The 24,451-nt window shown below is 37.7% G+C and overlaps 3 protein-coding genes and 1 non-coding gene across 6 annotated transcripts; 2 read left to right on the top strand and 2 right to left on the bottom strand.

Annotated features, from left to right (window-relative positions):
- Positions 1-306: 306 nt before the first annotated feature.
- LOC111448130 (scarecrow-like protein 9) lies at positions 307-3,775 on the bottom strand. Of its 2 annotated transcripts, none has more exons than XM_023087569.1 (2): positions 903-3,769; positions 307-827 (listed from the first exon to the last, which is right to left on the bottom strand). In XM_023087569.1, exon 1 carries the CDS (start codon positions 3,263-3,265, stop codon positions 992-994), a length of 2,274 nt encoding a protein of 757 aa, XP_022943337.1. In that variant the 5' UTR covers positions 3,266-3,769; the 3' UTR covers positions 307-827; positions 903-991. The 2 variants fall into 2 exon arrangements, with proteins under 2 accessions (XP_022943337.1, XP_022943344.1); XM_023087576.1 differs by lacking the exon at positions 307-827 and having other exon boundaries at positions 1,121-1,361; positions 1,534-3,775.
- Positions 3,776-4,676: 901 nt separating this feature from the next.
- Positions 4,677-4,749, bottom strand: TRNAK-UUU. Its single transcript has one exon. It is a non-coding gene; the product is annotated as a tRNA-Lys (tRNA).
- A 382-nt stretch (positions 4,750-5,131) lies between these two features.
- LOC111451947 (transcription factor AS1-like) lies at positions 5,132-8,650 on the top strand. Of its 2 annotated transcripts, XM_023092484.1 has the most exons (4): positions 5,133-5,279; positions 5,417-5,828; positions 6,396-6,756; positions 7,697-8,650. In XM_023092484.1, exon 4 carries the CDS (start codon positions 7,851-7,853, stop codon positions 8,481-8,483), a length of 633 nt encoding a protein of 210 aa, XP_022948252.1. In that variant the 5' UTR covers positions 5,133-5,279; positions 5,417-5,828; positions 6,396-6,756; positions 7,697-7,850; the 3' UTR covers positions 8,484-8,650. The 2 variants fall into 2 exon arrangements, with proteins under 2 accessions (XP_022948253.1, XP_022948252.1); XM_023092485.1 differs by lacking the exon at positions 6,396-6,756 and having other exon boundaries at positions 5,132-5,279.
- Positions 8,651-9,568: 918 nt separating this feature from the next.
- Positions 9,569-23,721, top strand: LOC111441022 (E3 ubiquitin-protein ligase PRT6-like). Its single transcript, XM_023077920.1, has 18 exons — positions 9,569-10,034; positions 10,400-11,512; positions 11,814-13,045; positions 13,138-13,278; positions 14,097-14,340; positions 14,425-15,147; positions 15,486-15,677; positions 15,808-16,469; positions 17,394-17,445; positions 18,661-19,294; positions 19,661-19,866; positions 19,948-20,474; positions 20,554-20,658; positions 20,796-20,862; positions 20,967-21,044; positions 22,103-22,171; positions 22,644-22,874; positions 23,375-23,721. The coding sequence occupies exons 1-17, from the start codon at positions 9,966-9,968 to the stop codon at positions 22,716-22,718; spliced, it is 6,189 nt and encodes a 2,062-aa protein (XP_022933688.1). The 5' UTR covers positions 9,569-9,965; the 3' UTR covers positions 22,719-22,874; positions 23,375-23,721.
- Positions 23,722-24,451: the final 730 nt, after the last annotated feature.

The raw sequence follows: 24,451 nt of genomic DNA, 5'->3' as shown, positions 1-24,451 counted from the left end.
CCTGAAAATGGCATCAATTTCTCATCATTCACAAAAGACTAATTATGGGTCTTCTTTTCCACTCCTTTTGGGAAAGTATAGCTCATTATTCAAGAAATTGAGCCCTGAAAATGGCATCAATATCTCATCATTCACAAAAGACTAATTAGGGGTCTTCTTTTCCACTCCTTTTGGGAAAGTATAGCTCATTATTCAAGAAATTGCATGCCAATCGGGTCCATGTTCCCCCCTCCAAACTAGGCTACGACAAAGGTCCCCACAACAGCAACATTGGGTTTAGTTCAGAGAAAACAGAGCCCTCATAGGTGGGAGAAGATAATAATTCACCTCACTTTCCCTCCTACACAATACTCAAGTATGTTATCTTACTATACTTCAAGTTGGCTATATATATTACTCAAATATGTTTCTCCTTTCTGCTATTAAGAAAAGAAAAGGAGAAACAAACAGAGGTTTCAGAATGGTTTTGAAACAAACAGATCTTTATTGAGATTCAATTGGAAGAGAACAAAACTCTGGGCACTTGGGAGAAGAGAGGTTCATATCTTATTGTGAAGAACACTCTCAAGACAAAAACAGATCAGACAAAAAAGAAAAAAATATATGGTTTTGTATTTATACCTGCGGCGTAGGGATCGAATGACGTTGAAGCCCGACATGTCTTAGCCTTGTTGATTCTCCAACTGAAAGGACATTGCTAAAATATAGATTGTCTATCTAGGGAGGGAAGAAGTCTCGTCGTTGATTCTTAACAAAATCCTATGCGGGGCGCATTGGAGCCTTTTGCGACACTTGATTTCAAATTCGAAACAGCTCCACAGTTAAACCTGTTATATTAGGACAATAATTAGTGGTGACAGATTATTGAAAACTAAGTTAAAAGAACAGGGGAGTAATATTACCCCTTGGTCCTGGAGCAATCTCATTTGATTGAATATCAAAGAGCCAAAAGACACTTGCAGCCCTGATCAGCACAATTTCATCATCATGTTCACTCTTGAGTAGGTTTCCATGCAGAGATGGCATATATAATTCGACCTTTCCATCCCTGAAGTATCCATCTACTATCTTCATCAATCAAAAAATCTCTGTGGTAACTTGACCGCACCTTTTCAACAGCCCTCTCAAAAATCTCAGGATGAAAAGGAAGTTGCTCAAATCCAGCCCTCATGATCCGGAATTGCCATTGCTTGTATGTTTCTGGTCTTTCCACTCTCTCCCATCCCTCACATGCTGTAACGTTTAAAGCCTCCCTACCAAAGATCTCTCTCTCCAATAGCATTCTCTCCCAATCCTCACGAGGTACAACAGTTTCAAGCATATCAAAGATAGCAGAAAAGTGAAACAAGGCCTCTCGAAATCTGGTAACGAAGAAAGGAGCATTGTATGCCCCATTGACAACGCCAGTGATGAATAAGTTAGGATTAATTTTGTGTATCAATCTAAGAACAGTATTTCTAGGACTCTCTGTAGTAACACTCTCCTCAAGCAAATTTTTAGCTCGATACAAACAATTAACAACTATGAACTCACCCTGATCGATATTGAGATCTTCAACTGTAATAGTTTCCCATTTTTTTGCTATGGCATTATACTCAAATGGCACGTTAAAAGTCTCTGCATAAGCTGCCAATCGACGGCCTGTCTCCTCAACTCTCTCTGCTGGACGGAAGCCAGGCTGGGGAAATTCTATTCCAGTAATCCGAAGCTTTGGAGGTCCTCCTTTTCTCCATGACAGTCTCTGGATTAAAGTAGGCCACTGAAAACCATAAAGAATACCAAAATCTATGACGTGAAGCTTAGTTGCAGTCTCAGAAGCAATCATTGTAGTCCTGTTTGAAGTAAAATTAGAGATCTTCCTAAATGGGCATGCCGCAAGATACAGGTGATAGGCTTTCAAAACATCAGCAGCAGATGTTCTTTTATTAATTAGACCTTTGTAAATTTGGCTACCAGTACCTGCCAAGCGTGCCTCCAGACCATCGGCGAAATAACTGGCCAGTCTCTGATTTCCATCTCCAAAGGGAGAAGCATGTTGCCTGACCTGCTTTAGAAGCTCACTAGCATTCCTATGGTCATCAGCTGCAACAGCTTGAGCACAGCTAATCAGAAGAGTTCTCAAATCCACAACCTCCTTTTTCCCACTTTGCTTCTTCCGACGACCTCTCCCACCATTAGACTCTTTTAGTTGCCCAGTCTGCAGCATGCTTTTGATTTTAGCATTCTGTAATTCCTGTCGAAATGAAACTAACCGATCGTGCCCCTCCCCTGCACTACAAAGCAACACAATATCAAACATCTTAGATCGCAAGGTTGACTCTGTAGATATAGCTGCTTGCTTGCTGCTTCTCTCTTCTTCCAAATCTCCATCCTCATCATGCAGATTCTTTCTTACTCGTGACTCAAGCGACGAAGTCTTCCTCTGATCATTTCTTGCAGCCTTCACATACATCTGGCTCGTTCCCTCATCCAAACCCTGAGTTGCTGACTCGTTTCCCTCAAAATCAAGACACAAGTTGTTTCCACCGGGTAAAAATTTGCTAGCCTCCTCAAGCCCTTTTTGGAACTGCCAAATAGATTGGGTTCTGTTGTTAGGCTCAGGGACTCGAATTGCATTATTCGAGAAGTCCACCCACCCATCATCCTCATTAATTATCCTATTTGAGGAGCTATTAGATGATGGAGAAATAGTATCACCTAAAGTGCTTCTGATTCGAAACACATCTCCACTCTGAGTTTCAAAAGCGTTATCATCACCATAATAAGAAGTATTATTGTAACCAATCAGGTAATTACTACTATCTCCACAAAGTTCTTCATTGAAGCTATCACTATATTGATTGCCCAGAGATCTATTTGGCTCCGGGGAAGGAGGATACTTTTTCCCGAGAACCTCGTAGAATGGTTTCTCAGCGGCTTGAAGATCCAAAGAATCTTGAAGCATGCAAGTCTTGTCCTCCATATCTTCTTCCATGAGAATCTGATTTATAAATGTCAAAACAGCATCAGAAAAATCGCAATCTTCCAGATAATCCTCCTCGTGACTCGCATCATTCGAAGATGAGGTGATAACGCTGGAACTTGAGGCTATATTACTCGGTGATGGATCAGGAGGAAGGCAATTAAATTCTTGGAAGCTATGACTCATAATGGTATTCTGAAATATAGACCCAATACCATCCTCTTGCGATTGAACCAAAAAAGAACCATTATCTAAAAGAATTCCGTTCAGGGAACCACCATGTCGTCGAAGGCGTGGATCCATTGCAAAGCTGCGATTAATCTAACAGTGAAAAATCCTAAGAAACACAAAACTTAAACCCACCCCCTCCCCGCCCCCCAAAAAGCAAAAAAAACCCTCAGCAATTCAGTAATCAAGCTTCCGATTATAACCAGCTCCTAGTAAATATGATCATCGGAGTAGCTGGAGAAACAGACAGATATCGATACTAGAAACTCAAATTATCAATTATTCAAATGAAGTTCTCAAATAATCGATACCAATTTCAAACATGCATAGGAGGAAAACGATCACAGAAACTGTAAAGGTACTTAATAAGCTTTGCTTTCAGTAAAGGAAACAAATGCGTACCTCACAGAAACCCTAGCTTAGAGAGAAGGATAGAGAGAAGGATAGAGAAGCCAAATGAACGGTAGAGAATTCGAGTTCCGACTAAAAGCTTTGTCTCTGTGAATAAAATTAGCCAAGACTCTCCCGCTGGTTCATCTGAAGCTGCGAAGATGCCAAAAAAAGTCGCCGAGCTTCGAAGACCAATCCTAGCCGTCGATCTCAATCACACCGGCTCAGCCAGTTGCCCTGATGAAAATTATCGATAATTCCTGTATTTTCCTAATAAACATGTGAAAGCTATTTGCATTACCGAAAATCCTCCATTCACAGTGCGAAACGTGTCAAATTATTCCACGTCAACACGCATTAAGTATGAAGGTTACTAAAATACCCCTGACATAAAAAGTGGATGGGGACCACAGTCATGCACGTGTCGGAACGTGGAATAGATTGGCTGTAGTCGGCCCCACAAAAGGAGCCAATGAGATGAAGAGAAAGTTGAAAAGTCTCCGGTAAAGTGCACGTCCTCCGTAGGTTGACCTGTTTCAACTTAGCCGCATTTGCCGGCTCGGCGCGAACCGGATTCGGTTGTTTTTGGAACTTACCCACAGCTATGATTCAAGCCGATTGAATCTGCACCGTTCAATGCATCGCGCCTATCACACCCACACGAAATAAGATAGCTTTGAAAATAAAATCGGTGGATTTTGAAATCTACACCGTTCAATGCATATTACATGTTCAATGAATTATAAAACCTATGTATTATACAAAATTAATTAAATTTCTCATAAAAATGACACTAAAATTAATTTTAAATTGAAATTTGTGAATTTATAAATATTTTCTCTTTTTAATTAAAAGAAAAGACGGTATTGCCCTTAAAACCGAACCCTACAAAGAGAAAATGTTTAAATTAAATGAAGAAAAATTTTCGTGATAGATTTAACATTTTAATTGGTGGGGCCCTTTTATAAAACCCAGAAATTCCACGTGTCATCAGCGTACAGCACCTCAGGGTGGGATCGTCTAGAAGGGCGATCTCCAGGGCTATTCTCAGCAATAATACAAATACCAAACCAGGCATTACGATCCATAGAAAAACCGCCGTCTGTGGGAATCGAACCCACGACCACGTGGTTAAAAGCCACGCGCTCTACCGGCTGAGCTAAGACGGCTACACGTTTAAAATGTTTAACAGTAACTATAAGTAAAAAAAAAAAAGTGAGTAAATTGTAATATTTCCATTTAAAGTAAATTTTTAATGGATAATAGATTTCTTAATTTTATAAACGACATTCTTAGATTTAATTTTGTGTTTTAATATATTAATTAAAATTTAAAATTATGAAGAAATATTAAACACAAAATTAAAAAAATCTGAAATATTTATTAGAAATATATTTTTTTATTTTTTAAACGATTAATTTTGATGAGTATCACCTGTTAAGTTATGAAATGATCATAGATTTATAATAAAAAAATATACTTTTTGTTGATAGGAAGCCTTAACCCATGACCACTTATGTTCAAAAACTATTGTGGAGTCTTGCTCTCTAATCATTCATCTTTGAGTTGGGCAGTGACCGGCGCCGGCGAATGTCCGGCGGGTGATTGGGGAAGGACGTGAGTGTCGCTTTCGAGAATTCAGCTTTTGCAGACTGCGACTGGCATTTGGTCGAAGAAGAGGATCCCCCTCAATTTCACGGTAGCTTTGAAACATCAAATCCCTTTTTTCCTTTTTCCTTTTCTTTTGAATCACTATTTTCGTAGATTCCCCTTTTATTTGTCATTCAATTTTGTTAATCATAGGCTGCTTTTTTCCCCGTTTGCCAATCGTTTCAGAAAAATAAAATCACGTAAAAGTAAGCATTAAATGATGAAGAAATGGAAGAAATGGGGAAGGGGGGAAGAACTAGAAGGAGTGGAGACTGGAAGGTGGGGTGGGGCAGCGATGGGGGGGGGAGGAGATAACGAGACGTAACGCATCACTGACGAAGCTGCGGGGAGAGGGAAGGACGACTGCAGCAGCCGCAGAGGAAGGAAGGTCGAGTCTCCATCAAACTCCGTCACCTCGGGCCGCGAAACCCGGACTACAGTCCACCCTCTCAAACATCCTCACCCACTGCATTTCAGTTTCTCTTTCTAGGGTTACTCTTTTTTGACGTCAGAGCTTTAGAATTCGCACTTTTGGAGGCCCACCGGTGAACGATTGTCTTCTTCTTCCCACTCTGACTCCGCCCTGATGGACGCTCAGGTTCGTCTCTAGGTTAAACCCCTTCTACTTCTTTTAGCTTCTTAAGCTTTAGCCCTACCCGTCTGCCTCATTCACTCTGCTCCGATTCACTTTTCCATGTTGGATTATTCAAATTTGGTTCATAATAAGCTCTAGAAATGATTCAAATGTTGAACTATGCTCATTGCTTGTCTCATTCCATGTGGAAATTAAAGTTTTAGTTTCAATAATATTCAATTATCGAAACATCCCATCATCTATTTCATCTTTATTACTATTCTTGCGTAGAAATACATGAATTATTCTCTGGTCCTTTTAATGTGCTCTAAGAAACTTGTATAGAATTAGACAGTGTGTAAAGGAGAGAAGAAAAAAACAGTAGAATCTTTGTGTTTCTGGTATCAGTATGTTCAAATTCAAAAGCTCAAAACGTTTGTGTACCAAACTGGTTAAAGGCATATAGTTTGCTAAGGTTCAAATTCTTATTTGATCTAAGCATGAAAGATTTGAAGGTTAAGCGCTGAAACCTCTTGGCAGCATTAAATGCCAAGCAACACCCACTCTCTTACCCTTTCTCTCTCTCTGCAGCTCTGATCCTCAGCTGTTTCGCTCTGTCTCAATCGTCCCCTCTGGCTTTATACATATATATGGAACAGTGACTAAACGAGAGCTAATGCTGCTGTGGCTGTGCCTCAGTGGAACACCCACTGCTAGCCCTTTCCCCCTCTTCTTTGGCCTCTTTCTCAGCCCCCTTCTCTCTCTCTTCCTTATATTTCTTCCTTTTCTCTTCACATTCGCCTTTTCCAATTCCATTATCCTTCACCTTCAATTCTCTCTCCCTTTTGTGGCTTCTACAGAACTGGGTTTCTGCCCTTTGTTCCTTTTCTCTCTTTGTTTCTACTGAATTGGTTCTGTTTTGCTGAGGAGGCTCGTACTTACCACTATCAGTGTATGCACTCATCTCTCTTTTGGCTTTTCATATTTCTTGTGTCTGTTTTCTTGTTCAATGTGTTCTTTAAGGACTTTGAGTGCAGTCCCTTGTGAGAAAAGAGTTCTGATGGCTATGTGATGATGCCTTTAATCCTTTTTTTCTTCTGCTATCTCTGTTGCTTCGAAGAATGGGAATTCTGGGTCGCTTTCCTTGTTTAATTCTGCTAAGTTTTGCTGAATTTTCTTGGATGAAGGGCAGTGTTTTGGGTAATGTTCAAACGGGTTTGGTTTGTTGAACCTTTTAGTGAAGTTCCATTTGTATTACTTTTTTATATCTGCCTACTTGTATGAAATGATTTCCTTGTGGATGCTTATTATCTTCTTTTTGTTCTCTGTTTGAGTTCATGGGCAATTTCCAGCGGTGCAAATTCCCAGATTCTTCCTGTTCTTATGACTGTTTATATCTGATTTCTTGTTTGGTTGAGGTTTATATGTTCAAGCATGTAAGAAGAACATAGTTTTGAGATTTCACGTCGGTTGGAGAGGAAAACGAAGCATTCCTAATAAGGGTGTGGAAACCTCTTCCGAGTAGACGCATTTTAAAAACCTTAAGATGAAGCCCAAAAAGGACAATACCTGCTAGCGGTTTACACTGATGTGCCTGCGAAGGCCGTTAGACCCCCAAGTGGGGGTGGATTATGAGATCACACATCATTCCTTATAAGAATATGGAAACCTCTCCCTAATACACGCGTTATAAAACCTTATAAAACCTTGAGGGGAAGCCTGGAAGGGAAAGTCTAAAGAGGACAATATCTGTTAACGGTGTGCTTGAGCTTTTACAATAGGCCATGTTGCTGATTGTTGCTGATTGTTGTGTGATTGTCAGTTGTCCTTTAATTTGTTTCCATTTTATCATCTTCTTATGATATTTATGACATATCTTGAAATCCTTTCAGAGATGCTGCGAAGTAGTAAGCTTTGTAAGTGCTATAAATGATGCACATACAAAATATTGGTTAGTCCTTGGAGGTTTGAACTCGAACACTGAGTACAGAGATGCTCTATATTTGTGAAGGAATAGAATAGAAACCTTACTTTGAACCTTATCTCATGGCCACTTCCAATGGAGGCTTTCTTCAAACTGATTCATCAACGCCACCACCATCTCTTCCTCCATGGCTTTCAAACTCCAACAGCAGCTCATCGCTCCGACCGCCTTCCCCGTCCGTCACCTTAACACTCTCATCCCCCACAGTTCCAGCCTACTCTCCAATCCCCTGGCTGCAGCAGCCAGAGAGAATCCCAGAAACCATGCCTCTTGTGTTGGGCAACATAGCACCTCAAATGACCATGCCATCGTGTGGCGGAAGCCTCTTTGCTTCAGAGCTCGTCGAATGCTGCCGAGAGCTCGATGAGGGCCACCGTGCTTGGGCATCACACAAGAAGGAAACGGCATGGAGGTTAAGGAGACAGGAGCTGCAATTGGAATCAGAGAAGGCGTCCCGAATTCGACAAAAGATGGAGGAGGTCGAAGGGAAAGTGAAGGCTGTTAGAGAAGAAGAGAAGATTGCTTTGGAGAGGATTGAAGCTGAGTATAAGGAGCAATTGGCTGGGTTGAGGAAAGATGCAGAGGCCAAAGAACAGAAGTTAGCTGAGCAATGGGCTGCAAAACACTTGAGCCTCACCAAGTTTCTTGAACACATGGGTTGCAGAACTAAAATTTCAGAGTCCAGTGGGAGGTGAGAAACCAAAAGTTTTGGAATTGGCTTTGAATTTCTTCATGGGAAATCCCTCCTTTTATATCTATTGACATCTCAAGTCATGCATCAATGTCCTATATTTGCTTTGTAATCAGAAGTTTGTTGTAATGAATTCTTGCTCGAGTAACTAACGACTTTGATAGGACATCACATGAGCTCTCACCATCGAACACGAGTTATTATTAGAGTAAACTCGCAGCATTGTTTGACTAACACTAGGGTAAACAATGGTTATACGAGTTTTTATTAAAATAGACTCTAGGTTAGTATGTGGCGTTTTTCAAATTTAATATTTACTTTGTTTTATTTAATATTTCGTTACGTTGTTTTAAAGACTTTTTAAAGTCCATGATAGAGTTTTACAATGATACTTTAAATGCTTATTTTTGGATGATGATATAGAGATAGCAACGACTTTATGTTATCTCAAACCTATGGTTACAATATATTAGTTGAATTTGCGAGCGTAGCACATAAAATACTTAGTGTAGCAGATGTCGAGAGAGTCTACCCCTTTGAAGTAGGTATTTTTATGACACTTTAGGACTTTCATCTATTCTTTTTAAAAAGGAATCGACATGAACCAAGAGCACATAGGACACATGCCGTTGAGCACGTAGGACACATGCCGTTATGAGGCCGATTAGGTGCCCTTTGGTCTGTTTTCATATATATATATATATAAATATATATATATATATATTTTTGTTTCTTATATCCATTAATTAAAGTATATTAATGAATCTATAAAATATTTAAATATCGATTTGTTTTATATATAAATTAAAATAGGAAAGTTAAAGTTAAAAAAATTATGTGTATATAATTTTAATATAAAATATTTAAATATCGATTTGTTTTATATATAAATTAAAATAGGAAAGTTAAAACTAAAAATTTTATGTGTATATAATTTTAATATTGTTAAAGAGAATAATAATAATAATAATAATAATAATAATAAATTGAGGGAGCGAGACACATGTGAAATGGGCCTGGCCGGTTAGTAACGAATATTTTAAAAGAAATATGAACTTCATTATTACTATTTTAATTTTTTTTAAAGAACAATAGTTACGCAACCGTAGAAGATACGATCAACTACTTCCCGGGGTTCTGCATTTTTCGTTCTTAATTTCAACCATTTTGGACGTTTTTCATACGTATTACTTTCCTTCTTCGATGAACTTTCTGTAGACGATGTTTATTTTTCTCTACGTTGATCGTGATTCAGAAATTTGGCTGGGATGAGGGGATAAAGAAGATGAATTTCAGTGTGAAATTCACTGATCGATGATTGATTGAATGATCGAGACGGAACGAAATCGAGGATTGAATTTTGGAGTTTCAGAATTCCTATCGAGTAGTTGTTGACTAGAGTTGAAACCTGGGGAGAGCAACCTCTTGGCTACGGCGCTGTTTTTGTTTCGGTGACTGGCTGGTGCCGTATTGGCGCTACTGGAGAATGGACGATATGGATACTTGTTCGCCTTCTGAATCTGCTCCACTTAAGCCTCGTGATCGAATAGTGCTGGTATGCGATTCTGTTTTCCTGTTTTCGATTTGTACATTGCATTTCGTATTCGGTGTTGATTTAGATAGGGATCGTTCTTTTGAATCATCCCTTGTACTTCGCTTTTGCTCATCTTGCAAGCAGTATTGTTGGTGTTACTTTGCTTTTCCCCACCCTGCAAGCAGTAGCTGTTGATGTTCTTCTTCCTGGAAATGGATGTATTGGTCCTTAGTTTGTAAATGAGTTTATCCTTTTCTATAAATCGGAGTTTCTGTTCAATTTCGACTTGGAAAGGAGATGGGGATTCTAGTCCCGCTAGTACCTCGATCAGTTTTGCTTATCATCTCTGTTTACTTCTTCATAATTCTGATTCCTTTGTTTGTCAGCGGCTTGCTGTACTTGGAGTTCCCGATGAGCTATTGGATCAGCTTCAACCTGGTTTAGTTTCTTTTGTCAAGGACAACAAGTATCTGATACCGCAGCTGGTATCTGTAATTTTGCCTACTGATGTCGAAGTGGTAAAAGCTATACGAGAAGCTAAAGCAGGGTCCAAAAAATCTGTGACGGGCCCAACCATGAAAAATCAATTCCGTGAGAGCATGACGTGGTTACAGTGGTTGATGTTTGAAGGTGAACCAGCTTCTACTCTGAAGAACCTGTCAAAAATGAGTGTTGGCCAGCGTGGTGTATGTGGTGCTGTTTGGGGACATAATGATATAGCTTACAGGTGCCGAACTTGTGAACACGACCCAACTTGTGCAATTTGTGTCCCTTGCTTTCAAAGTGGGAATCATAAGGACCACGATTACTCCATAATTCATACAGGTGGTGGTTGCTGCGATTGTGGCGATGTGACAGCATGGAAGCGGGAAGGTTTTTGCTCAAAGCATAAAGGTGCAGAACAGATACAACCACTCCCCGAGGAATTTGTTAAATCTGTAGAGCCTATACTCGATGTACTCTTCACTTGTTGGAAAAACAAACTCTTATCTGCTGAATATATCAGTGTGGAAGACTCTAAATTGAGTGATCATGTTACAGAGCATAAAAAGGTTGCAAATGAGTTAACATTTGCTATGGTTGAGATGCTTTTAGACTTCTGCAAGTACAGTGAAAGCTTACTTAGTTTTGTTTCAAAGAGGGTGATTTCTTCAGCTGGCTTATTGGATGTTTTGGTGGGGTTGGAGAGGCTATTAACTGAAAGTGTAGTGAAGAAAGTCCACGAGTTACTTCTTAAATTGCTAGGAGAACCTGTATTTAAGTACGAATTTGCGAAAGTTTTTTTGAATTATTATCCAAATGTTATCAGTGAAGCAATAGAAGACAACAGTGACCACGTTCTGAAAAAGTATCCACTATTGCCAACTTTCTCAGTGCAAATATTCACTGTTCCCACACTTGCTCCTCGTTTGGTGGAGGAAATGAACTTATTGTCCATCCTTTTGGGATGTTTAGAAGATATATTCATTTCTTGTTCAAGCAAAAATGGGCGCTTGCAGGTAAAGCATCCTTACTTATTTTCAGCTCTGAGCACTCAGCAATTGTTATGCTGTTCTACATTCATATAATGTGTTTCTAGTTGTAGACAAATGTGTAATTTGCACCTCATATAGACACTGGCAATAAAATACGAGCGACCATTTTAATGCTTTGATGAAGTCATTGACACCCTCTGAAGGCTGCATATGTTACTAATATTAATTTTCAATTGATACTCTTTTTGGTATACTTCTATTGATACTCTTTTTGGTATACTTCTGCTTATTTGTTTTCTTATATTTTCTCTTCTCCCGTAAATAGGTTATAAAGTGGAGTAATTTGTGTGAAACCACGATTCGTGTAGCTGAAGATGTTAGATTTGTCATGAGTCATGCTGTAGTGCCCAGATATGTGATCTATGAGCAGCAAGATATTCTAAGAACTTGGTTGAGACTGCTTACTTTTGTGCAAGGCATGGATCCTCAGAAGAGAGAAACAGGCATCCATATAGAAGAAGAAAATGAAAATATACATTTACCTTTTGGTTTAGATCATTCTGTTGCCAACATCCACGCTTTATTGGTGAATGAAGCATTTTCTGCTGCTAGTAGTAGTAGCAGCAGTAGTGAAGATACAGCTGATGCAATGTCTTTCCAAACGTACAAGCCGAATCCAGATGACATAGATAGTGTTAGATATGCTAAAGTAGGACGTTTATCACAGGAAAGTGCTGCATGTAGTTTGTTGGGAAAGAGTACTACATCCACTTCTGCATCAAAAGTTGATGAAGTTCGTTTAGATACAATTTCACCGACTATTATGTGGCTGACTTACGAGTGCTTGAAGACCATTGATAGTTGGTTGGGAACAGAAAATGCATCTGGAGGTATTTCAAACATGTTTGATGAATACATTCGCATGACCCCTATTTGCATATTTTATTCATCTAGAAAAGCTTCTGCCCTGGAACCAAAGAAAATGTCATCTAAGATGGGGAAAGGTAAATTTATTTTAGAGAAGCTTGCTAGAAGAAGCAAAGACCATAATAGCCAATATTCCTCACGTATGTACAGTGGCCTTCCAATGAGTATTGACATTGAGCATGGTATAAGTCATGGAGAAGACAACCAATTGATGGATATGACTAATGATACAGTTACTGTTGAGGACTATGCCATGGAGATTGATGCACTAGATTATCTAAGCATGTCTTCTTGGCCAAACATAGTTTTTGATGTTAGTTCACAAGACATATCCATTCACATCCCATTACATCGACTGCTTTCCTTGCTTTTACAGAAGGCATTGAGAAGCTGTTTTAGTGAATCTGTGGTGACAAATGCAACAGGTGCCAGTTCCTCAAATTTGTCATCTGAATCTGTGGACTTCTTTAAAAGTGTTCTTACAGACTGTCATCCATATGGTTTTTCTTCATTTGTAATGGAGCATCCTCTACGCATTAAAGTTTTTTGTGCTGAGGTTAATGCTGGAGCATGGCGGAGGAATGGAGATGCAGCCCTATTATCTTGTGAGTTGTATCGATCAGTCCGCTGGTAAGTTAATTTAGGGTAACGAAGGACTTATGTTCCATCTTATTTTTCACAGTGTAAGGAAACTTGCTGCTATTTTAATGGCTTCATAACAGGTCAGAACAATGTCTGGAGCTTGATCTCTTTTTGTTGCAGTGCTGTGCGGCAATGGCTCCACCTGATTTTTATGTCAGTAGAATTTTAGAACGCTTCCAGCTATCAGACTATCTTTCCCTAAATGTTGAAAGCCCTAGTGAGTATGTACTCATCTATTACTTTGACTTGGAACGTTACTGTTCTTCTAAAATAAGGTGCAACTTAAACCCTTATTAATGCGGCACTGAATCACACATGACATCTATATATAATAATATGTTTTTATTGAAACCAAAATTTTCATTGAATCAGCAAAAAGTTGGAATAACACAGAGGAATTCAAAAAAGGCCTTAGAATTTTCAAGGATACAGACAAGGAAACCCTATTTTTCTAAATTTCCACGCACTCTACTCTAACACTCCCATATTAAGTTTGTGTTCAGATATTCCTTCCAGTACACAGATGTTGAGGATAGTCCTTATAAAGTTTTTTTTCCCCCTGAAACTTGTGAGAATTAACAAAAGAAAGAGGATATTCCATATAAAGTTCTAATACGTTCGACAAGAATTGCTTTTCATTGAAGTACAATTAACACTTATTGCCCCGTTTGGTGTTTAAACAACTCCTGATAAATAAATTTTTAAAAATCCATGGAACATTTACTATTCGCTGAACACTCCTGTCTTGCTGATGGAGCATCAACTATGAGTGTGATATGTATTTGCATCAAATTAAAGGGGCATGTTCTGTATACATGATAGTTAGTTGAGACACTAAAATCACGAAAGTGTTGAGAAAAGATGTGGGTAATTTCTACCATTTGGCAAATTATGTGGATATAGATAATTATATTGGAAACAAAGATACATAATGGGTGGGAGCGTACTTGCAGTCACATTTAACTACATATGCTTTACAATTGTCTATTCCAGAAATTATTGTTTTGTTTCTAAAAGATATAAAATGACCGTTCTTCAGGTATGAGCCTATTTTAGTTAAAGAGATGCTCACATTAATCATACAAGTAGTCAATGAAAGGAGATTTTGTGGACTCACTGTAGCCGAAAGCTTGAAGAGAGAGTTGATTTACAAGTTAGCAATTGGAGATGCTACTCATAGTCAACTGGTGAAAGCACTTCCTCGTGATCTTTCCAAGTGTGATCAGCTACAGGAAATTCTAGATACAATTGCTGTGTATTCCAATCCCTCTGGATTTAATCAGGTTATACCCTTTACCAGTTTTGGATCTCTGTTAACATTCTTATTTTTGTTTATTATTATTTCTTAAGATATAAATTTGTTTCAGGGGATGTATTCTTTACATTGGAAATATTGGAAAGAATTGGATCTGTACCACCCTCGTTGGAGTTTACGGGATCTGCAGATTGCTGAAGAACGATACTTGAGGTCGTGTGGTGTCTCTGCTTTGACCTCACAGCTACCTAAATGGACTAAAATTTATCCTCCTTTTAGAGGATTGGCTAGAATAGCTACTTGTAAAACAGTCCTTCAAATTGTTCGTGCTGTTCTGTTTTACTCTGTTTTTACTGAGAAATCAACTAAATCACGCGCCCCAGATAGTGTCCTGTTAACTGCACTGCACTTGCTAGCGTTGGCATTGGACATTTGCTTTATGCAAAAGGAATCGAGTAATCAATCGCTTTATGCTCGAGATTCTATTCCTTTGCTTCTATTTGCTGATGAAGAAATTGATGAGGGTTTGACATGTGGTTTCGGCAGACAAAGCTTGTTATCTCTTCTTATTTTGTTAATGAAAATGCACAAGGAGGAAGGTCGAGAAAACTTATTGCAGGCTGGAAGTTGCAACCTATCCTCTCTGGTTGGAAGCTTGTTGAAGAAATTTTCAGAGATTGATTCTTGTTGCATGGGCAAACTTCAGCAACTTGCGCCTGAAATTCTTGGTTACCGTACACAGTCTGTGCCAAGTAGTAATACTAATAGCCCAAGTGGAACTTCTGATAGTGAGAAGCGGAAGGCCAAGGCTCGAGAGAGACAGGCTGCTATATTGGTAAGATGTCTTCTTCCTATTCTTCTTTCTGAGTTAGTATCATTTTTTTTTTTTTTTTTGGTATATTTCTATTATTTTCCTCCAAGGAAAAAACTGCTTTCCATTTGATAGATAGTTAACTAGTATTTGGGTGGCATTCCTTTTGTTCTGATCTTTTAATGGTTTGATTGAAGTTAAGGTTCCTCGGATAATAAAATTCGTCTGCTTTTTATGATATAAGGGCCTCATCTACCTGGAGAAACTTTGGCTGCATTCACACACTGAGATGGTGTTAATTCCACTTCTGTTTTTAAATGAGCTTTGGTTTAATTACTTACTTGGGTGGTTGCTGTCTGCAGGAAAAAATGAGAGCTGAGCAATCTAAATTTTTGGCTAGTGTTGATGCCTCTATGGATGAATATGATACAGAGATTGGGCAGCAGTCTGAGAAGCCCAATGTCAGTGATAGTGCGGAACAGTCTGAAACTGTTTGCTCGCTTTGCCATGATTTTAGTTCCAGTGTTCCTATTTCTTTTCTGATTCTTCTGCAGGTATGTAGTTAGCTGTTTTTCATTTCTTTTAACTTCAATTTATTTCCCAATTTTGGTTTCGTTTGTATAAATTGATTCATCCTCTACAGATGTCATATACTGATTTTAAAATTTATATGTCTTAAACAAGAAATCAAAGCTTGTGAGTTTAATTGATCGAGGTCCTGTGTCATGGGATCAACCTTACTGGAGAGATGAACATGCCTCAACAATGTCAAAAAGGGACCTTGATCAATCTAGGTTATGCACCTCCTCTGCAGGTTCAGGAGTGATTTCATCGCCGCAGTTAGCTGAGCTCATTCAGAACGCAGTTAGAGAATATGCAAATCATGGATTACCTGGGGAAGTTGGCGCTTTTCTGGATTTTGCCAAGTCTCATTTTCCTCCTTTACGAAACATCCAAGGGCCTGGTACTTCAAATGTTAAAGGAGAAAAAATAATATTCAGCTATGATAAGCTGGAAGAGGACATCTATTTATCCGTTCGAAAAGACATGCATGATACTGTACATTCTAAATTAAATGAGAACGAAATTTTTTCTGAAGTTGTAAGTGGAGAAGATACTAAGTCTGTGCTGCATGTAAAATTTCTAGCTGCCCTATCAAGAGAGCTGGCAGAAAATCATTCAACTTCTGAAAGTGCTCATGACGTTCCCAGGCTGATAGGATCTTTGCAGCCTGCCGCATTTAATGAAATTGGACCCACAGATTGTGATGGAATTTATCTTTCTTCTTGTGGGCATGCTGTGCATCAAGGATGTCTTGATCTATACTTATCTTCTTTGAAGGAAAGGTATTCTTTCAACATTAATTCATTTTTTCTCATAACAGATGTTTTGTTTGATTGTGATTATCCTTTGTTACAGTTTATGTATTAAGAAAATCATTTTATTTGTGTATGACCAACCTCAATATTAGATGATCTTATGTTTCTTGATTATTTGTTTACTCTTCCCAGCATTTTATTCTTTGGAACTAGGACTTGAGTTTCAATTTGTGAATCTGAACATTGTAGCATTGGAGAGTTGACGTTACAGAAGCAGGAAGAAAAAAAATAACTAGCGAGGAAAAGGGACCTGTGGCAATTTGTGAATTCCTATCTGGAGGAAGACGAAAGGAATGGTTACATTTGGTTTTTCAATGGATTGAGAGTTGAATTATCCCTGAAGTAGACCATGGGATAGGTTGCATATGATTGTGTTTAGTCATCACACAGTGAAAGTAGCTCTTTTATCTTTAAGGTACTGATCGCAACCAAAGTTTTGTACATAAGGGAGTAGGATTGAACTTCGTAGGTAGTGAATTCAAATGATGCTTTTTCTAAGGCATCTCTAGGGTTTTGTTCCGAGAGGATTGTAATACCAAATATGCCATCTGCTTGAAGTTCCTAATGTGGACAATTCCTTCTGGTACAGTTTGTAGTTTTTGGTCTTATTTCCAGAGACATTGGGTTTTGCCCACAATGGTAAAGTGCCCACTGTCTGATAAACTTCACTGTGTTTTTCCACTCTTTGTTTACTAGTGCTTGGGTTTCTGAGGTAAGGTCTGAAGAGGACTTTGTCATACCCTTCAACTGATCTATAATTAGTAATAGGACATTGGAAGTTGTATGTGCAAGCACAAAGTGTCCTATTTTCTTAAACTGCTTGTTTGTACATTTTACTTTCCGTTTCACTGTGTTTTAAAGCAAACATATGTTCGTTTATTGTACTTTCAGGTTTGCTCGAAGAATTGTATTTGAAGGAGGGCATATTGTTGATCCTGAGAAGGTATTATGAATCTCTCACTAAGTATTTCATTCTGCATTTTCTTCGAATAAATAGCCTGCATTTTTAATTTACGTAATCATGGTATCATCTCAATAAAAATTTAAAAACCCAAAAAATATAGATAATATAATCTGGTTTTGCTGTTTTTTCCTTGTATTATAAGGTTATAACAAATCTTTATTTTGTTTTTACTTTTCTTTTTTAATTTGTACCTATTATTATATTTAATCGACCCAAATATAGAAATCTAACAAAATGGAAATGTTTGTGGGCAAATATTTACTCTGTTTATATGATATGTGTTTCAGTTCTTGGGTTTGGAGTGGATGTCCAAGAATTGAGTTATTTATCAGCCCTATAGAAAGGAAAAAGAATTTCACATTCTTCCTTGCATCAAAAGTTCTCTTTTTAATGTAGCATTTCGCGCTAGTATCATTTCATTCCACACCCAGAAATTTTGCATCCAAAATTAATGTTTTCTTTTGTCTAGTCTTTTGGTCTCTATTCTAAAATACTCTCTTTGGGCCATTGTTTTAGTAAGCCCACAAAGGCAAGCCGAGGTCCAATGCCCAGCTGTAGTGCCTCGCTTTGAAAAAGCAAAGCGCCATTAATGAAGCCTGTTTTCTTCAAACTTTTCATCCTCTTGTTTGTGGTACTATTTTTCTTCCTGTATAAAAAATATATACATTTTTCAATTGTGCGCCTCATAAAAAAAGCGGCATTTTCTTTTGTGCCTCACGCTTAAGCCCCGGAGGGCTATTGTGCCTTAGTGTGCTTCAGCTTTAAAAACACTGTTTTTGACCACAATTATATGTGACAGATCTAGATGTTCCACGAAAGCAGCATCTACATTATATTCTCTTCAAATAACAATCTTCCTTAAATCTTAATTAGCATGCACATCTGGTGGTTAGAGTCATAGGCTTTCTAGAGACAAAAGGGGATGCTTAATAAACATTAAGCAACTTCTGACCTTCGGTTTCTGGCCAGATGTAAGGTCATAGATACTTGAACTAGGATATAATCCACACGATATTTGGATTACACCTAGCCTGGTGCTAATCAACCCAACTTTTGTTCACTCTTTCTCTGTACTTGACCATCTTTGAAAATAGTGCCTTCTTTTGACTTTTAGGAATAAGATGATAATATGACTTCTGGTTTTTTGTTTTTTTTTATATAGTATAGTTAATTAATGTTGGTTTCATGCAACAGGGAGAATTTTTGTGCCCAGTCTGCAGACGCCTTGCAAATTCCACTTTGCCTGCATTTCCTAGGGAAACTCAAAAGATTTGGAACCCGTCAATGTGTTCAGTTTGGAGTTTATCACATGTTTCAGATCATCTTAGCAAACCAAGTGAAAAAGTGAATCCACTTTATGTTCAGCAAGCAGTGGCTCTCCTTAAATCGACAGCTAAGGCTGTTGGGAAGAATAAAGTTCTTACAGATGTTTCTGTACATAGACTTAGGAAAGTGAATTGCAATCTCGAAGCTGTGTCCCTTGTTCTGTCTAAGTTATACTTTTCTGGGAAACATGATAAGTTAATTAGCTCCTCCAGGGCTAATCCATCAATTCTTATGTGGGACACTCTCAAGTATTCCATCATATCAATGGAAATTGCTGCTCGTAGTAAGACTGATATGAATCTCAATATTGGCCATAATACCTTGTATAAGGAGCTTAAAAGTTCGGGTGGTTTTATATTGTCATTATTGCTAAAAGTGATACAAAGCGTCAAGTGTGAGGATTCTCTCCTTATGCTTCAAAGATTTTGTGGTATTCAAAGGTTTGCAGATTCCATATGCTCTGGAATTTGCAATGAAGATGCTATTAACTCTTGTGGACGAGGTACAACTCTGGTGCTTAGAAGCATCTTTATCGTTTTGGGTTATTTTTGGCACTCCTATATTGAATTTTATCTGTATCACTGTCTCTCTTTGTTCACTGGAGATGTGTGCATTTTGGAGCTGAGTTGAATGGATACCTAGAATCATGTTGAATTTTTCTAGACATCCATTCAATTTCTGTTTAGAACAAGTTCTTGATGAATTAATTTTTGAGGAGATTAGTTATGATGGCTCTTTGCTTATGTAAGGGATCTTTCAATGAATGCTAAGATAGATTCCCATCTGGAACACTTTCCAGGGGGGTTTTCTACATAAATCTACAACTTCTCTACTTTTGGTTTTTTGATCATTGCTATTTTATTGCCAGGTATCCTCCACATCTTGACCAGCCTTCGTGTGGAATTGCCACAATTTGATATCCAGTTTTTGAGTCGAGGATCTGATCCTGTTCTTACCCATGACCCATTTGCATCATTGATGTGGGTACTCTTTTGTCTTCCTTTCCCCTTCTTATCATGCAAGGAATCGTTGCTTACCTTTGTGCATATGTTCTACCTAGTTTCTGTGGCCCAGGTATGTTTGAGGCATTTAAAGTTTTAATGTTGAGTATGTTTTGCCAAATCTAGATTTGTAATTTTGAAATATTTATTACAGGCTATAATTACATCTTGCATCAAGTACGAGGGCAAGGTAGATGGGCTGGGTTCTAGTGATTGCTTGATTGCTGATATTTGCAAAATTATGGGAGAGTCTGAATATGCTCGATGGTATTTTGTTTCAAATTACACAGAGCCGTCTTGTAATGTCAAGGATATGATACGTAGCTTGACTTTCCCTTATCTTCGGAGATGTACACTACTTTTAAAAGTACTAAATTCTTCTGCACAAGGGCCAATTTTTGATGGAGAAACTGCTTTGGGAACATGTCTTGCCGGTGACAACATGATTGACAACATCGCACTGGAGATCAATGAAATCGATAAGCTTGAGAAAATGTTTGAGATCCCTCCATTGGATGCTGTTATCAAGGATGGAGCCTCACGGTCACTTGTTTGGAAATGGTTTTGTCATTTTAATAAAGAATTTGAGTTTCAGATGTCTAAAAATATAATGCACTGCACACCTGCAGTACCTTTTCAATTAATTCATTTACCTCATGTTTACCACGATCTATTGCAGAGGTGTGTTCAACATCTTCAATTTCTCTCTTTCATTTTTCAGTTATATTGACGTGTCTAATCGAACTTTCTGCTTCAACAGATACATAAAGAAGAGATGCCCTGACTGCAAACATGTTATTGATGATCCTGCATTATGCCTACTATGTGCTAGACTGTGCTCTCCAAGCTGGAAATCATGTTGCAGGTCTTTTTGCTTCCATAAATAATTGTACTTTCAAAATTTACTCAGAATGAAATGTGGTCTAGTATCATCAAACATGTTATTCCATGCCTCACTGTTAGCTATGATGTTTTGAAACTTAAGTTATTTTTTGTGTCAAGGGAAAGTGGATGCCAAGCTCATGCAAATATCTGTGCTGCCGGTACTGGTGTATTTTTGCTGATTAGGGTGCGTCAAATTGTCCTTTAACTTTGTGGTTTGAGACCCTTCATGTTACACATTTTTTGCCTGACAATGGATCAACTAATTAAGGTTCCTCTTCATTTTGACAGAGGACGACAATTCTACTGCAGAGATCTGCACGTCAGTCTCCTTGGCCATCGCCTTATTTGGATGCTTTTGGTGAGGAGGTAAATTTTCATCTTCATTAACTATTTTTATCGTCATTATTATTACTCTTCTACTACCACTTATTTATTTGGTGTGGAGGGGAAATAGGCTTCCATGCAAATTATGATGGTGACGTCCCTGGAATGTAGATAATTGTAACTGCGCATATATAAAATGACTACAAATGGAATGCCACTCATTGTCCTTTAGTTGTAATGTCTCTATTCCTTAGTAATCAAAACCCAAAAACGAACCTGTCCATGTGTAAACCCTGTGTGAGGCGTCGAAGGGTTTCATCCATTTGTTTCAAGTGGAATAGCCTCCCATCATACTGCATTGGGCATGTTAGCAGGCCTATCCATCTTAGTGTTTGTTCGCCCCCCAATGTCTATTCAAAGGATTACATGGAAAATATTGAAGTTGTCCTTTTGAGTATTACCGCTGCTGTCTTTTTTTGCAGCTTTTGTTGAATAGGCAGAATACTTTTGTATAGAATAACACAGGACAAGTGAATCTTCATAAACTTTTCGTTGTAAACGGGAAATACATCCTATAGCATTCTCTTTGGTCATATTCATATTGAAAAGGAAACCGAAACCGAAACCCTGGCCAATTAAATCTAAGAACCCGCCGTCATAAGCGCCTGGCTATACAAACTCCTAGTTCACAAATGCTAAAACTCCCAAATCAATTTGATTTCACCCTCAAGTAAGACCTGGATTATCTTGTTGATTGAATATCTCAAAGCAATAATACTTGTTTGAGATTCGAATCACTCTACAAACTAGATTGATCATGTCAAAGCTTAGAATGTTTATGAGATATTTCAAAAGTTGTAACTTTATGATGACAATTATTCATTAGGTAAATGTAGCCTTAAAGTAAATAAAATGTCTTAAAATACATTAATAAAATACCATAACTATAAATTATCATCCACCCAAAATCTGTAACTATCTAAGAATAAATGAAAATCCATCTTTCTAAGAATAAATGAAAATCCATCTTTCTTAAAGTTCATATTGCATGATTGAGATGTCTTGGTTGCTATAATCCCTAGTTTTCTTTCTTCCCGCAGGATATTGAAATGCGTAGAGGAAAACCATTGTATTTGAATGAAGAGCGTTATGCTGCCCTATCATATATGGTAAAGAAAAATGGCTCTTATGTTTTCTTTTTCCCGTAATAGTAATTTTCCCTTCCCTTCTTTTTAAGTGACCAAGTTTTCTCTACTCTGAATCATTCCATACAGAAATGAGGGCTCCGTTAAATTATCAAGATCAATTATCTAGATGCGAGAGACCTAAAACCACTCCCCAACATGCCCCAGTTCTGTGACGTTTTTATTTTTGGTTTTTTTTTTTTCTTGATTCACATTACCATTTCTTGTTTACTGTTGTTTAAGGAGGTAGAAGAACAATTGTTCTTAATTCTTTTCCCTCGTTCATTTTTTTCATTTGGTAGTTCCTTGACTTCAAACCTAGTGAACTTGTGGAGGCAGAAAATTTCTCCATTTAATAAAAAATTAGAATAGAAACCAAGAAAGTGGAGTAATGAATAAAATATGCTTGAATCTTTTTTATTTGATTCTTCATAATATAATTGTTTTTGGTTTTTAGGTTGCTTGTCATGGTCTTGATCGAAATTCAAAGGTTCTAGGCCAGACTACAATTGGGTCTGTCTTCGTGATTTAATATGGAGTATATTTCGAGGCGATTCCTTTGGCCACTACGACCGACCAGATTTTGCACTTGCTCATATTATAATTCATGCTGAATTCACTGTCCTAGTTTTTCCTAACAGAGAAGTATTTGACGCCTTGGAGACACTGGTAGAGATGTCGGATACAGGTATGATGAAAATGGAAACCCCCCTATATACCTTTTATGATGCAGAATGAATATCTATTCGAATAGAATTTTGGTTGTGTATGCTGTATAGTCTTTATGGGGCCTTGAGTAATCAATCACTAATATGAACTTCAATATTTATTTTGAAAAATATTTTTTGTATTTTGTTAACAAATACTCTCTTTTTGTTATCATCAAAACACACTATGATTGAAAGTATAAACTGACATGCACATGGAAAAGATTCCATCTCCATGTACCTCTGCCTACTTGCCAATCCTCTTTGCACTGTTTTCATATCAAATCTAGAAGGGTTGTGTAAGGGAGGGATTTATGAGCTTTCTAGTACAAGCAAGATGAGCAAGCCTTTTGACATTCCATTACAAGTTTTCTGCTTCAATGTTAACTATGTTGCTATGCTGCTGCTCTCTCTCTACTTCCGATCTGGCTTCTCTTCATTTCACTGATTTTGCTTCTAAAGCAAGATTTTCATGTTTTAGGTCGTGTAGTTCTTGGTTTTCAAGATACTCCGCAGGAATGAATTCTCATCCACAAGCGTTTTCAGAGTTGAGAATGACCCTTTATTTTCGTATGGAGCCAGGAGCCAGGAGCCAGTGGCCCAGAGGATATCCAAGGTGCATTATTACCTGAGCAGTAGGTTGGAAGTCGTTTGGAAATTGACGTGCTTGAAGTGCGGTTGTACATAGGGAGGTCACTTGGGGTGTTGGAAGGGGAACTTGGTGCATTTCTGGTCAACTCAATTTTTTATTTTTTATTTTTTATTGTAAATTATCAACTTCCGGTTTTATATATTTCTTGTTGGGGGAAAAAAATTGAAAAAAAAAAAAAAAAACTCTATTATAGAGGTTTCTACCACCTAGCTCTTTTCCCTTGTGTTATATTTTCTTTTATGTCTCTTGGAAAATGGATTTCTTTGAAGACAGAATCGACAATGTTTTGGTGTGTTAGAGTTTAGGGTTCTTTTAAGTTCTTTTTATTATTTTTAACGATATAAGGTCCACTTCAAAATAATCTCATACTTGGAAATAAAAGCTTCTAAAGTATTTTTAAATAAGTTTGTGTCTATTTAGTCTCTAAAATTAAAAAATATTTAATAAGTCTCATAATATATCTTTGAATCTTTAAACTAATTTTGTGTCTCATTTTTATAATTTTAAAAAATATATTCGTCTAGTGATAACATTTACTCTACTACTTATTGATTCTATAATGTATCTTTTTATCTTTGCCAAAGAGCTTTCACTCCATCCTCAAACCCAATCACATGAAACAGTTAAAGAGTAAAAATGAAAGCATTACAAGCTTTAGGTATCCATGTCCATCTATAACCAATAAAGATCGCATAGCTTAGATTACAGATGTTATGTCAATACATGAAGACATACTCTCGATCAGGAGATTAAAAGTTCGATCCCACCGCCCCATGTTGAAAGAAAAAAAAAAAAAAAAAGCATAACCCCTAAGGGCTTCTATTTCTATATTCTATAATTATACGATCCAGAAATATGACCATCATACTAATTTTCTCATCGAATCATATAACAATTCCCCTGGGG

The sequence above is a fragment of the Cucurbita moschata genome, unplaced genomic scaffold (assembly GCF_002738365.1).
Source record: "Cucurbita moschata cultivar Rifu unplaced genomic scaffold, Cmos_1.0 Cmo_Scf00001, whole genome shotgun sequence".
Taxonomy (NCBI): Eukaryota; Viridiplantae; Streptophyta; class Magnoliopsida; order Cucurbitales; family Cucurbitaceae; genus Cucurbita; species Cucurbita moschata.
The sequence above is the reverse complement of the archived record's forward strand: the minus strand, read 5'-3'. Positions and strand labels throughout refer to the sequence as shown.

Excerpts from the sequence above, each read along its gene's own strand:
- LOC111448130 (XM_023087569.1), bottom strand. The coding sequence starts at position 3,265 with ATGGATCCACGCCTTCGACGACATGGTGGTTCCCTGAACGGAATTCTT.
- LOC111451947 (XM_023092485.1), top strand. The coding sequence starts at position 7,851 with ATGGCCACTTCCAATGGAGGCTTTCTTCAAACTGATTCATCAACGCCA.
- LOC111441022 (XM_023077920.1), top strand. The coding sequence starts at position 9,966 with ATGGACGATATGGATACTTGTTCGCCTTCTGAATCTGCTCCACTTAAG. Across the intron at positions 13,046-13,137 it reads TTGTATCGATCAGTCCGCTG|GTCAGAACAATGTCTGGAGC; the intron begins GTAAGTTAATTT and ends GCTTCATAACAG. Across the intron at positions 19,295-19,660 it reads TATTAACTCTTGTGGACGAG|GTATCCTCCACATCTTGACC; the intron begins GTACAACTCTGG and ends TTTTATTGCCAG.